Source organism: Gopherus flavomarginatus, chromosome 18, assembly GCF_025201925.1.
Source record: "Gopherus flavomarginatus isolate rGopFla2 chromosome 18, rGopFla2.mat.asm, whole genome shotgun sequence".
Taxonomy (NCBI): Eukaryota; Metazoa; Chordata; order Testudines; family Testudinidae; genus Gopherus; species Gopherus flavomarginatus.
In genome coordinates this window covers 20,717,692-20,729,562 of record NC_066634.1, presented here as the reverse complement: position 1 = coordinate 20,729,562, position 11,871 = coordinate 20,717,692, and the positions used below count along the sequence as shown (strand labels likewise).

The window sequence follows — 11,871 nt, the reverse complement described above, 5'->3', positions numbered from 1 at the left end:
ATCTGAGGATGCATCTGTGCCACTGAGCTGCTCCGGTGCCAGCGTCCCCCCAGGCTGGGGGCTTCCACTCAGCTCTCCAGAGACCCTCCCTGGCAGCTTGGTATGTGCCTGTCCCCCCCATCCCCCTGCTCTTGAGATCAGTCCCTGGGGAGGGGAAGTGAAAGACTGGGGCATGCAGCTGTACAGGACCCCCCATCCCAAACGGTGCATGCTGCCTAAGGGGCAGGGGTCGGGGGGGGGGCAGACATGGGAGACTGCTTGGTGGAGCAGGGGAGGGAGTGTGAGGAGAGTGGTGAACAGCAAACCCCTCCCTGCCAGATGCCCCCTCCCCTAGGGCCCCACAAGTAAATAAACTGCAGGGGGCGCGGTTTTGGGGAAGGGGGGTCTGAGTGGGAGGTGAGGGCACATGTGTTATACCTAGGGTGACCAGACAGCAAGTGTCAAAAATCGGGACGGGGGGCGGGGTAATAGGGGCCTGTATAAGAAAAAGACCCAAAAATCAGTTCTGTCCCTATAAAATCAGGACATCTAGTCACCCTAGTTATCCCAGGGGAGTGGGGAGAAAGGTAAACAGAGGCAGGGGGATGGGGTGCTACATCCAACCCCAGCTGTCTTGAGGCCACAGAGGTGGTCCCCCTTCTCACACGGATATAGGGGGCACTGAATGTGCCAAGCCAGCTGTTTACCCCCCAACTTCTCCCAGAGCCGGCACCAAGCCCACCCCACCCTCCTCCCAGGGCCCTTTCCACGCGCCAACATGCCCTGCACACACACAACCCACATGGCATATGCATCACCCCCTGGTATACAGGCTCCCCCACACGTCACTGTTACATATCATCCCCTGTGACAGAGACATCACTTTTCACACCGAGCCAGGTCCCTGTGCAGCTCCAACGCCTACAGCCATGCAACCCTGCCAGAGATCCCCAACCACTGTACAAGGGTAGCTTGGTACCATTATCCCCTGTGCTATGGATGGCGAAACAGAGGTACAGAGTGAGGCCCTGACTTAGCTAAGGGCAGCGGCAAAGCCAGGAATAGAACCCAGGCAGTCTGACTCATAATCTCCCCATGGCAAACATTTTCCTTTCCCAGGAACAGAACCCAGCTCCCACAACCATCTCCATTCTGACCTCTTGACCTCACTTCCCTCCAAGAACTGACGACAGACCCCAGACATCCTGATTCACAATTCCTCCCGCAAATCTAGGTCGCTCCCTGAACCAGGAACAGAACGCAGGAGTCCTGATTCCCCAGCGCACCCTGCTCTAACCCCTTGACCCCACTCCCCTCCCAGAGCTGAGGCTAGAACCCAGGAGCCCTGGCTCCCAGGCCAGTGCATTGTCTACTATACCACACTGCTTCATACAGATACCCCCGGGCCCCCATAAAACCTGACAGCTGCATGTGCCACCTTGGCCCCCTCACTGAGCACAGCGCCCCCTAGTGTGCCAGCCACAGTTCTGCTACCGCTGTGGGAGATCCCCCACTCATTGTGCGGCAGGACGGGGCTCCCGCCCCCACAGCCGCACGGCTGGCTGCTGCGTGCACCATTCACCGCCTGGCGCACGTGTTCAGTGCTCGGGCAGCCCAGGCAGGAAGCTGGGCCTCAGGGTAGTGTCGTCACTGTCGTGGGGTGGGAAAGGAAATGGTCTCGCCGCAGTGCACCTCAGCCACCCTTAAAGAGCCAGGATGCTGGAAGCCGGGTATGTGTGGGGTGTGGGGAGGCTGATCATTGGCCTGCTGGCGACATGCACGGGCATGCTGAAGTGGGAGGCCTTGGGAGTGCCAGAGGCACGTGGGCTATTGTGGTCCTTGACCAGGCTTTCTTGTGTTCAGTGTCGGCCGATGGCCTCATCCCACTGCAGCCGGTGGACGAAACCCTTGGAGAGCTTGTAAAGAAAGATTGTCACATATGTGTATCATGATGGCAGCTATGAGCCCCAGTCTTGGCCCAGGCCCCCACAGTGCTAAGAGCTGTACATTCATATTACTATTAGGTATATTATGGTAGTGCTTAGATGCCCCAGTCATGGCCCAGGCCCCCACGGCACTAGAAGCTGTACATTCATATTGCTATTAGGTGTATTACGGTAGCACTTAGATGCCCCAGTCATGAGCTAGGACTCCCACCGTGGCCGTAGGTGCTGTACATTCGTATTGCTATTAGGTGTATTACGGTAGTGCCCAGGGGCTGCAGTCCAGCCAAGGACCCCATTGTGCCTGGTGCTGTACAAGCAAAGAACAATGACCTTGTGTTTTCTCACCTGTTCGCTCATTGGTTCCCCCCACTATGTGTGAAAAAGACAGTGAGGCCGGATTCCTCACATGTACTGCGAAGAATGCGGACTCAGTGTGTGGCTGTGTGCATCCCTCATATGTACTGCAAGGAGTGGTAGCTACGCTGGAGGGTAGGGGTAGGATACAGAGAGACCTAGACAAATCAGAGGATTGGGCCTAAAGAAATCTGATGAGGTTCAACAAGGACAAGTGCAGAGTCCTGCACTTAGGACGGAAGAATCCCATGCACTGCTACAGATTAGGGACCAAATGGCTAGGCAGCAGATCTGCAGAAAAGGACCTAGGGATTACAGTGCATGAGAAGCTGGATATGAGTCAGCAGTGTGCCCTTGTTGCCAAGTAGGTCAACGGCATTTTGGGCTGTGTAAGTCGGGGCATTGCCAGCAGATCGAGAGAAGTGATCATTCCCCTCTATTCGACATTGGTGAGACCTCATCTGGGGAACTGTGTCCAGTTTTGGGCCCCAAGAAGGACGTGGAAAAATTGGAGAGAGTCCAGCGGAGGGCAACAAAAATGATTCGGGGGCTGGAGCACATGACTTATGCGGAGAGGCTGAGGGAACTGGGATTGTTTAGTCTGCAGAAGAGAAGAGTGAGGGGGGATTTGATAGCTGCTTTCAACTACCTGAAGGGGGTAGGTGGTGGGGTTCCAAAGAGGATGGAGCTCGGCTGTTCTCAGTGGTGGCAGATGACAGAACAAGGAGCAATGGTCTCAAGTTGCAGTGGGGGAGGTTTAGGTTGGATATTAGGAAACACTATTTCACTAGGAGGGTGGTGAGGCACTGGAATGGGTTCCCTAGGGAGGGGGTGGAATCTCCTTCCTTAGAGGTTTTTAAGGCCCAGCTTGACAAAGCCCTGGCTGGGATAATTTAGTTGGGGTTGGTCCTGCTCTGAGCAGGGGGTTGGACTAGCTACCTCCTGAGGTCTCTTCCAACCCTGATCTTCTATGATTCTATGAACGCGAATTCAGTGCACGTGCATGTGCGCATGCATATGCACACACACACGCACGCACGCACGCACGCACGCCACCCTTGGCATGACCTCGTGCTACACCGCAACAGAGACCAAAGTGCACAGCTCGGGAGCGCACAGCCCCTTCCCAAACCCAGCAATGCCCACCAATTAATGCTCTGCCTCCCAGCCCCACACGTGCCCCTTGCTCCCAAGTCCCGACATAGCTGCTGGTTCTCAGCCCCACATCAGCCTACTCCCCAGCCCAGCCTCATGTCGCTTCTGTACCCGCCTGCCCCACAGCAGTGAATTTTCTGTTCCCAGCCCTTATTTCTGCCCCAGCCCATCTCAGTTCTGCCCCCTAGCTCCAATTTGCCCCTTGCCCCCAGGCCCATGTCATTTCTGCCCCCTAGCCCGTCACACCTCTGCTCCTTCTACAACTGTGGAGGCTCTTCCCTGCCCTGGGCCTGAGGGGAGGGGCAGCTCCTGCAGGGCCACCTTATTGCAGAGATGGCAGGGGGAGGGAGCAGGGAGCCGGGCCACCCAGAGATTTCTCTCCCCCCTCCCTTACCCAAAAATTCCTGTAGGCTTTGTGTGGGGAGGGTGGGGGAGCCTTCTCTGCTAGTCTTCTGCAGCTTTGATTGGCTGCTCTCCCTGCCAGGAGGTGAAGTAAGTGAGAAAGGACAGCTAGTCAGTGTGTGTGTGTGTGTGTGTGTGTGTGTGTGTGTGTGCTGCCCCCTGCTGGCGTGGACAAGCCCTGTTCCGTGTGTGTGTGTGTGTGTGTGTGTGTGTGTGTGTGCTGCCCCCTGGTGGCAGGGATGAGCCCTGCTCTGTGTGTGTGTGTGTGTGTGTGTGTGTGTGTGTGTGCTGCCCCCTGGTGGCAGGGAAGAGCCCTGCTCCGTGTGTGTGTGTTTGTGTGTGCGCGCTCGCGCTGCCCCCCCTGCTGGCGTGGACAAGCCCTGTTCCGTGTGTGTGTGTGTGTGTGTGTGTGTGTGCACGCGTGCTGCCCCCTGCTGGCGTGGACAAGCCCTGTTCCGTGTGTGTGTGGCCTGCCCCCTGCTGGTGGGCTGTGTGTGGTGTGTGTGCGATGTGTGTGCTGCCCCCTGCTGGCAGGGAAGAGCCCTGCTCCGTGTGTGTGTGTGTGTGTGTGTGTGTGTGTGCGCGCGCGCTGCCCTCTGCTGGCGGAGACAAGCCCTGCTCTGTGTGTGTGTGTGTGTGTGTGTGTGTGTGTGTGTGTGTGTGTGCTGCCCCCTGCAGGAGAGGACAAGCCCTGCTCTGTGTGTGTGTTCTGCTCCTTGCTGGAGGCGACAAGCCCTGCTCTGTGTGTGTGTGTGTGTGTGTGCGCTACTTGCTGGAGAGGACAAGCCCTGCTCTGTGTGTGTGTTCTGCTCCTTGCTGGAGGTGACAAGCCCTGCTCTGTGTGTGTGTGTGTGTGTGTGTGTGTGTGTGTGTGTGTGTGTGTGTGTGTGTGCTGCCCCCTGCTGGAGAGGACAAGCCCTGCTCTGTGTGTGTGTTCTGCTCCTTGCTGGAGGTGACAAGCCCTGCTCTGTGTGTGTGTGTGTGTGTGTGTGCGCGCTACTTGCTGGAGAGGACAAGCCCTGCTCCATGTGTGTGTTCTTCCCCCTGCTGGCGGGGACAAGCCCTGCTCCCTGTGTAGACCACACGTGTGCTCTGAAGACACCGTTGATGGAGGTGGCTGAGGGTGGAGGTACCTCACTGCTATTAAGACCCGCTCTCTCTTTGCAGCGCCGCCCCCCAGCACCATGCTGAACGCCAGTGCCCCCTGCCCGTCCAACGCCTCGCGCTGTGGGGTGGATTTCCAGGTTGGCCAGGAGCTGGTGGTCTCTCTCTACGGTGTCGTCTTCCTACTAGGCCTGGCCACCAACGCGCTGACCCTGTGGCCCATCATGCAGCAGGTGCGGCTGGGCAACGTGCTGGCCGTCTACCTGCTGGGCCTGGCCACCTCCGACGTGCTCTACCTGTTCACCCTGCCGCTGTGGATGCTGTACGTGTGGCGCGGGCACCGGTGGACCCTGAGCAGCCTGGCCTGCCACGTCGCCGGCTTCGTCTTCTACTCCAACATGTACGTCAGCGTCCTGCTCCTCTGCCTCATCTCCCTGGAGCGCTACCTGGCCGTGGCCCACCCGCTCCGCTCCCTGGGCCTGCGGAGCCGCCGCTCGGCCGCCACCGCCAGCGCCCTGGTGGCCGTGCTGGTTTTCACCTTCCATGTGGGCATCGCCCTGCGCTCCCCGGAGCCGGCCAATGCCTCCTGCTACGACAGCTACCCGCTGCAGCCCGGCGTGGCCCGGTTCAACTACTTCCGGGTGGCCGCCGGCTTCGTGCTGCCCTTGCTGGTCCTGGCGGTCTCCTACCTCAAGATCTTCCAGGGGGTGCGGGCCAGCAGCACCCTGCTGGGCTGGCAGAAGGCCAAGGTGAAGCGGCTCTCGCTGGGCGTTATCGGCATCTTCCTGCTCTGCTTCGCCCCCTACCACTTGCTGCTGCTGGTGCGGACGGTGGCCTCTGCGGTGCTAGACGGCTGCTCCCTCTGCTCCTTCGAGCAGCGGCTCCACCTGCCCTTCTCCCTGGCCCTGGCCCTGTCCAGCCTCAACAGCGCCCTGGACCCCGTCCTCTACGCCCTGGTGAGCGACAGCATCAAGGGCGACCTACGGAAGGTGTTCGGCTACGTGGTGCGCACCTCGCCGCCCGGCACAATCACCTCTCTGGCCTTGTGACCGGGGCTGGCACGGCACCAACCGAGGGAGAGTGGATGGGGGATGCCCAATGCCACCGGAAGGGGGAGCTACGTGCTTAGGAACATCGGCCACACCCATGGGAGAAAGCTGGCAGCGGCCCTGATGGCACCAAGAAACGCAGCTGGAGCCATAGGCGGATGCCAAAGGCTGGAGGGGAGGGGTTTGGGGCCCAGCAATGGCTGAGGGGGTGGACTAGATGGCTTGCCAATGAGGCCGGATAGACGGGGGCATTGTGGGAAGGGGACAGCCGTGCCTCGGAGCTTGCACTCAGCGGCCGAGCGGTCGCTGGAATCCCAGGCGCTGTGTGGGGCTTGGAGGGAGCTAAATCTGAGAACTCTGCAGAGAGCGGGGTGCAGGACAGGAGATGCTCCAAAGAGGGTGAAGGATTATTTAGGGGGAGCAACGAAGGGCCATGAAGACAGAGCGGGTAAAGCAAGATATGATTCCCTAACAGCGAGGCTGGGGGATCCTCTCTGCCTGGGACAGAGCCCATCTCACTGGGGACTTAAATCGAGGGATCCATGGTGTTGAGAAGAGGGCGTCTCCACTCAGGAAGAGAGAAACTGTTAACCAGCCCTCGTTCACTGTCCCAACACTAAAGTGTAGTCCAAGGCTGGACATCAAGTTTTGCAGGTGACTTTCACTACAGTAACCACCGATGAACATCTTTCAAACCTTTTCTTATAAGGACCCTGAAAGAGAAGGGAAAACAGTCCAAGTCCTGAAGGAGACATCTCTTTTAATGAGGCATCAGCGCCTTTAGCAATAAAAGGTTGTTATAGGTAATAGCTCCTGTTTGACAGTCTGTTAAATAGCATGAAAAGTGGGATGAACTGTTTATTTTTGGGGGACGGGAAATACAAGCGCTTTCTGATGGTCTGAAGCCCCCGGTGGAGTCCGATTATGCCTCCTTTAAGACAAACACACATGGACGGGGAGGAAAAAAAACAACCAAGATAGGAAACGCAGCATCCGTGGCTGGTGCCGTCTCTCTCCTGCAGCCTCATTGCTGGAGAAACACAGGCTCAGCCCACAGGCTGATCAGCCGCTCCGAGACCTGGCAAATTTGTAGCAGCGTTGGGGCGGTTTAGGGCCCTGTTTTCAGCGGCCTCTTTGGTTGCAGGCTTGCAAAAGCTGGAGTTGCATTGGGTGGCGGAGTCGGATGCTGATAACATAGCTGGCAAAAGGAGGGAGGAGGAATGAGGCAAGGAAACTGACATGCGGGGGGGCACAGCAGAGAGCAAGTCTCCCCCCCTGGTTTGCCGGGTTTGGCTGAAGCAGCTGGAGAAATATGAATTCATACTGGAGCAGGTGCGGAGAAAGGCTGCTAGATCATCATGGATCAAAGTGCTGATCTCATCAGAGGAGTCTGACAGAGTGGGGCTTGTTTCGTCTAAACCCCAGGCTGCGGAGGGATCCGATTGCAGGGGTGGGGTGGGGGTGTCCCTGGGAAGGGAGAAGAGCTAGCGAAGCTAAGGAGAATGTTGGCACCAAATAGGAAGAAACTGACCAGGGGAGGCTGGTTTTTCTCAGGAGAGGAGGGAGGGTCTGGGGCAGGCTCCCAGCTGGAGCCGCGGCGGGGCCCTCTCTCTGGCCAGGTCTGTTCAGGAGGCCTGTCGGGACCAGGGTGAGAAAGGCCCAGTGGTGCCCAGGACATGGTGGGCCGGCGCTGTGATATAAACGCACTCTGTGCCAGGCTGGCAAATCTCACTGGCCGACTGACACACGTCCTGGTGACTTCAGACATTTCCTCCCATTTCTAGGCTCTTTCAGCCCGTTGCCATGCTGACCCCTGACATTCCCAGGGGCCCCGCAGCCCCCTTAGCAGCACATATTTTAACTTTAACGATCCACCCCGGATCTGCCTATTTGTTGCCAGCTTTTCAGACTCGATTCCCGGACCAGGCTGATGAGTTTTGTCCCCTTGGACAACTGAAAATCCAGGCGTCTTTACAGTGGGCCCTGGGACTACCTTGGCCGCGCATACCTGCGCTGAGATGGTGCTAGCGGCTCTCTGGACCGTACAGACTGCAGGGTGAGTGCCCAGCTAATGAATAAGGACCAGGATCTTGAGCCTTGTGCTTTCTACTCGCCCATGGGACCCACTAGTAGATTCCGCCCTCCACCACACACACGTCAGATCCATGAGCAAACTCAGTCAGGTCCAAGACGCAGCAGAGATTTGGCTCCACGGGGACGCGAGGGGATGGAAGCGTGGGGAGCCACTGGGTTTGCCTGGCGATGAAGTAGGTTTCAGGTGGTGTCGGTGCCCCCTGGGTTGTTATTGATGTGAGCTACAGGAGCACCAACGGGCCGTACCTCAAGCAGAGCTAAGGTGCATATGTCTGCTCCTCCCAGCCCCAATGGGAATGTACTCCCAGCCACGCCACCCTCTCCCCCAATGCCTAGGAACTGGGGACATGGTTTTCCCGTCCCAGGAAAATAGTCAAGATTTGGGGAAATTTTCCCATCTCGAACAGAGATGAAGAGTCCAAATCTCGGAAACGTTAGCGAACCGAACCGCCAACACTGGCTGGGGTTCAGGTGGTTGGAAACGTTTCGTTTTTGAACTTTCTTCATTTCGGTTGAAATGGCAATTAGCCTCTGGTGCTACCATAAGAAGCTTTTCAAGCCAGGAAACTGCAATGTGCTGTTCAGATGACAGCAAGATGGGACAGTTTGACAATTTCTAAACTTCTTTATTTTTCAAGTCAAGAAATTCCCCAGAATCGACCTGGCCCTGTAAACAGTTTTGGTTTTCAATGAATCGACTTTTTTGGATGGGAAAAGTCTCATTGAAAATTCCCTGACCTATCAACAGGTCTGGGGCATGCCTACACCATGCTAACATCTAACATGCACTGACCCTAACAGAGCGTCCCCCTCTAGTGGAAGGGTGCCTACTAGCGGTTTGTAACTTGACTACAGTTACGGATCTAATATAGCAGTTTCCTTGGAGCATGGGCTGAAAGCCAGAGCCAGGGATCATTTCCTGCCGAGAGTCAGCACACACCGCTGCATGTCCGTCTGCCTCACCTTTGCTAAGTGTACAGTCTCCTTGGCCCCTTCAGCCCTCGGGGGCCTGCTGGGCTGGGGTTTTGAATCTGGACACAGCTGTCTTACCAGACACTGCTCAGGGCTTTATTTAAGTTGGTCTGTTTGCCCTGGGTCTAGGTGTACTTGTGCAACCCCCTTGTGCATGCCTTGCACCAGCATGGGGTCTAGCCCTGGGTATAGGTGTACTTGTGCAACCCCCTAGTGCGTGACTCACACCAGCATGGGGTCTAGCCCTGGGTCTAGCTGTACTTGTGCAATCCCCTCGTGCGTGACTCGCACCAACATGGACAAGTTGGATTCTGCTGTTCTTAGTCTGGAAAGTTTCTGGGAGGGGAGTGGGGTCTAGTGGTTGTGGGGAAGGCATGGGGGCTGGGAGCCGGGACTTCTAGCTTCTATCCCCAGCTCTGAGAAGGGAGTGGGGTCTAATGGATAGAGCAGGGAGGCTGGGAGTCAGGACTCCTGGGTTCTGTCCTCCCCCAGCTTGGGGAGGGGAGTGGGGTCTAGCGGATAGAGCAGCAGGGGGTGGGAGGGCCTGGGAGTCAGGACTCCTGGGTTCCATTGCCTTAAAGACAGGCAGGGGTTTATTAAAAGTGCCGGATCAATGAGGCCTTTTCCCCCCATGTGTCTGTGCTGTCATGACGCATTCTGGCCCCCAGAGGGGGGTATCGGCTTCTTCTACAGATACATGAGCCCAAACCCTTTCTCCTTCGCTTGTGCTGGGGTGACTGGCCTGGGGGAGCAGGCCAGGGTCACTGGTGGGGCAGGCCATGGTTGGGGGGCTTGGGGCTGTGATGCCGGCATCCTTCCCCAGCACTAAATCCCCTTAGAAGTTAACTGGGGGGCTTGGCAGCGTTTTGATCCTGGCTCGACCTGCGGACACCGATCCTGTTAATCCCCTGCCCTAGACCCTAATCCTATTGGAGCTGGTTAAATCTCCCCGGCCCCTTCCCGTCTGCACTGGCTCTGGCAGCTGCAGCCTGGGGAAGGGGCAGCCTTCCTGACCCCACCCCCGCAGCCACTCTGCTCTCCTTGGAGCCAGACCCTTTTTTCCCACCATCCCTGCTTCCCGGCCTGTTTTTAGCACGGCCATTTTCACCGTCATTATCCTCCGCCAAAGAGAAGGTGGCTTGATCCCAGTCTGGCCGGGGACAAATATTTAATCCTGGGCTCCTCAATCTAGCAGGGGAAGGTCTAACATGATCCAGTGGCTAGGAATTGAAGAGAGACAAATTCAGACTGGAAATAAAGGGGTAAATTTTCAACGGTGTAAATAATTCACAATTGGAGCAATTTCCCCAGGGTATTGGTGGATTCTCCAGCCCTGGCAATTTTGAATTCAAAATGGGATGTTTTATTAAGCTCTCGAATTCATTCAGGGCTGTTCTCGGGCCTGTGCTCTCCAGGGGGCCAGACGAAATGATCTCTGCATCCATGGCTCTTTAGATGAAGCTGTGACTATGATTAGTGTAGCCTCTTCTGGCCTTAGGTCTACGTTGTGAATTGCTGTTCTTGGTATGGGCACTTCCATATCCCCGTCCTCCCCAGCCCGGTTGCGTGGAGTCCAGCCTGGCCCGGCAGGCAAAGAAGACCTCTCCTCTGCACAGACGCATTTCACTCCACAGTCGGAAGCCGGCTGTGACCCACGTGCTGGAATTCACAGTTTGAACGAGGATCGTAGACGCTGCTCCGAGATAAGGCTTGTGCCTCCAGTGGGGCTCTGTGGGGGGGAGGGGGTGAGATGTGGGAGGGTGTGCTGCATAAGTGGAGGGGGGGCAGGCATGTTGTGGGTTTGGTAGGGGGTCTTGTTGGAAGCAGCAGGAATAGTGGGCCCTGGGAGATTTGCCGGGATATGGGGGGACCTGGAGGGGTGCTGCAGGTATTTGAGGGTATCAGGAACAGCAGGGGATAGAAAGTATTGGGAGGAGGGGTGAATGGTGGGAGGCTACCATGGGAGCATGGCAGAGATTGGCAGGGGTGGGGGAGGAGGGCGAGCATTATGGAGCGGAGGGATTGAGGAGACTGCCTTGGGGGAGGAAGCCATAAATGGGGGGCAGTGTGCATTGGGGAGGGGCTAAATGTGGGGGTGCACAGGATGCATTGGGGAGGGGTTGAAAGGGGTGCATTGGGGAGGGGGTGGAGGAGTGTGCAGGATGCATAGGGCCTGGATGAGGGGGGTGGCGGAGTGTGCCAGGGGAGGTGCAAATGGGGTGGGCAGAGAGGACTGGGGAGGGGATTAGTGGGGGGTGCATTGGTGGACGGGATGGGGGGTTGCACAGGGTGCATGGGGAGGAGTCCATGGGAGTGATCAGAGAGCACTAGGGTGGGGATTGATTAGCAGGGCGGAGGGTGCATTGCGGGAGGGGCTGGGAGCTGCACAGGGTGCACTGGGGAGGGGTCAGCGGTGGAGTGGGCAGAGCACTGGGAAGGAGGGGTATTGGGGGAGCAGGTTATTGGGAGTGCATTGGGGAGGGGGTGCATTGGGGGAGCGGGTTCGTGGGTGAGCATTGGTTTCAACTGTGAGGTAGGGGTGTTAATGACCATTGGAGGAGGGGAGGGTGTTGCACAGGGTGCATTGGTGGGGGGCTTATTGGTGGAGGGGATGGGGTTGCATTGGAGGTGAGGTTAGTGGGGATGCACTGGGGGGTTTATTGGAGGAGAGGGTGCATTGAGGAGGGGGCTAGAGGGGAGTCAATTGAATTGACATGGAGAAGTTGAAGGCTCATTGGGGAGGGGATGGGGGTTGCACAGGATGCACTGAGGGTGTTATTGGTGGAGGGGATGGGGTTGCATTGGAGGTGAGGTTA

The 11,871-nt window shown here is 57.3% G+C and overlaps 1 protein-coding gene across 1 annotated transcript; it reads left to right on the top strand.

Annotated features, from left to right (window-relative positions):
- Positions 1-6,798, top strand: LOC127037106 (probable G-protein coupled receptor 132). The gene is made up of 2 exons (XM_050928602.1): positions 1-100; positions 5,004-6,798. The coding sequence occupies exon 2, from the start codon at positions 5,021-5,023 to the stop codon at positions 5,987-5,989; it is 969 nt and encodes a 322-aa protein (XP_050784559.1). The 5' UTR covers positions 1-100; positions 5,004-5,020; the 3' UTR covers positions 5,990-6,798.
- The last annotated feature ends 5,073 nt before the right edge of the window (positions 6,799-11,871 follow it).

Excerpts from the sequence above, each read along its gene's own strand:
- LOC127037106 (XM_050928602.1), top strand. The coding sequence starts at position 5,021 with ATGCTGAACGCCAGTGCCCCCTGCCCGTCCAACGCCTCGCGCTGTGGG.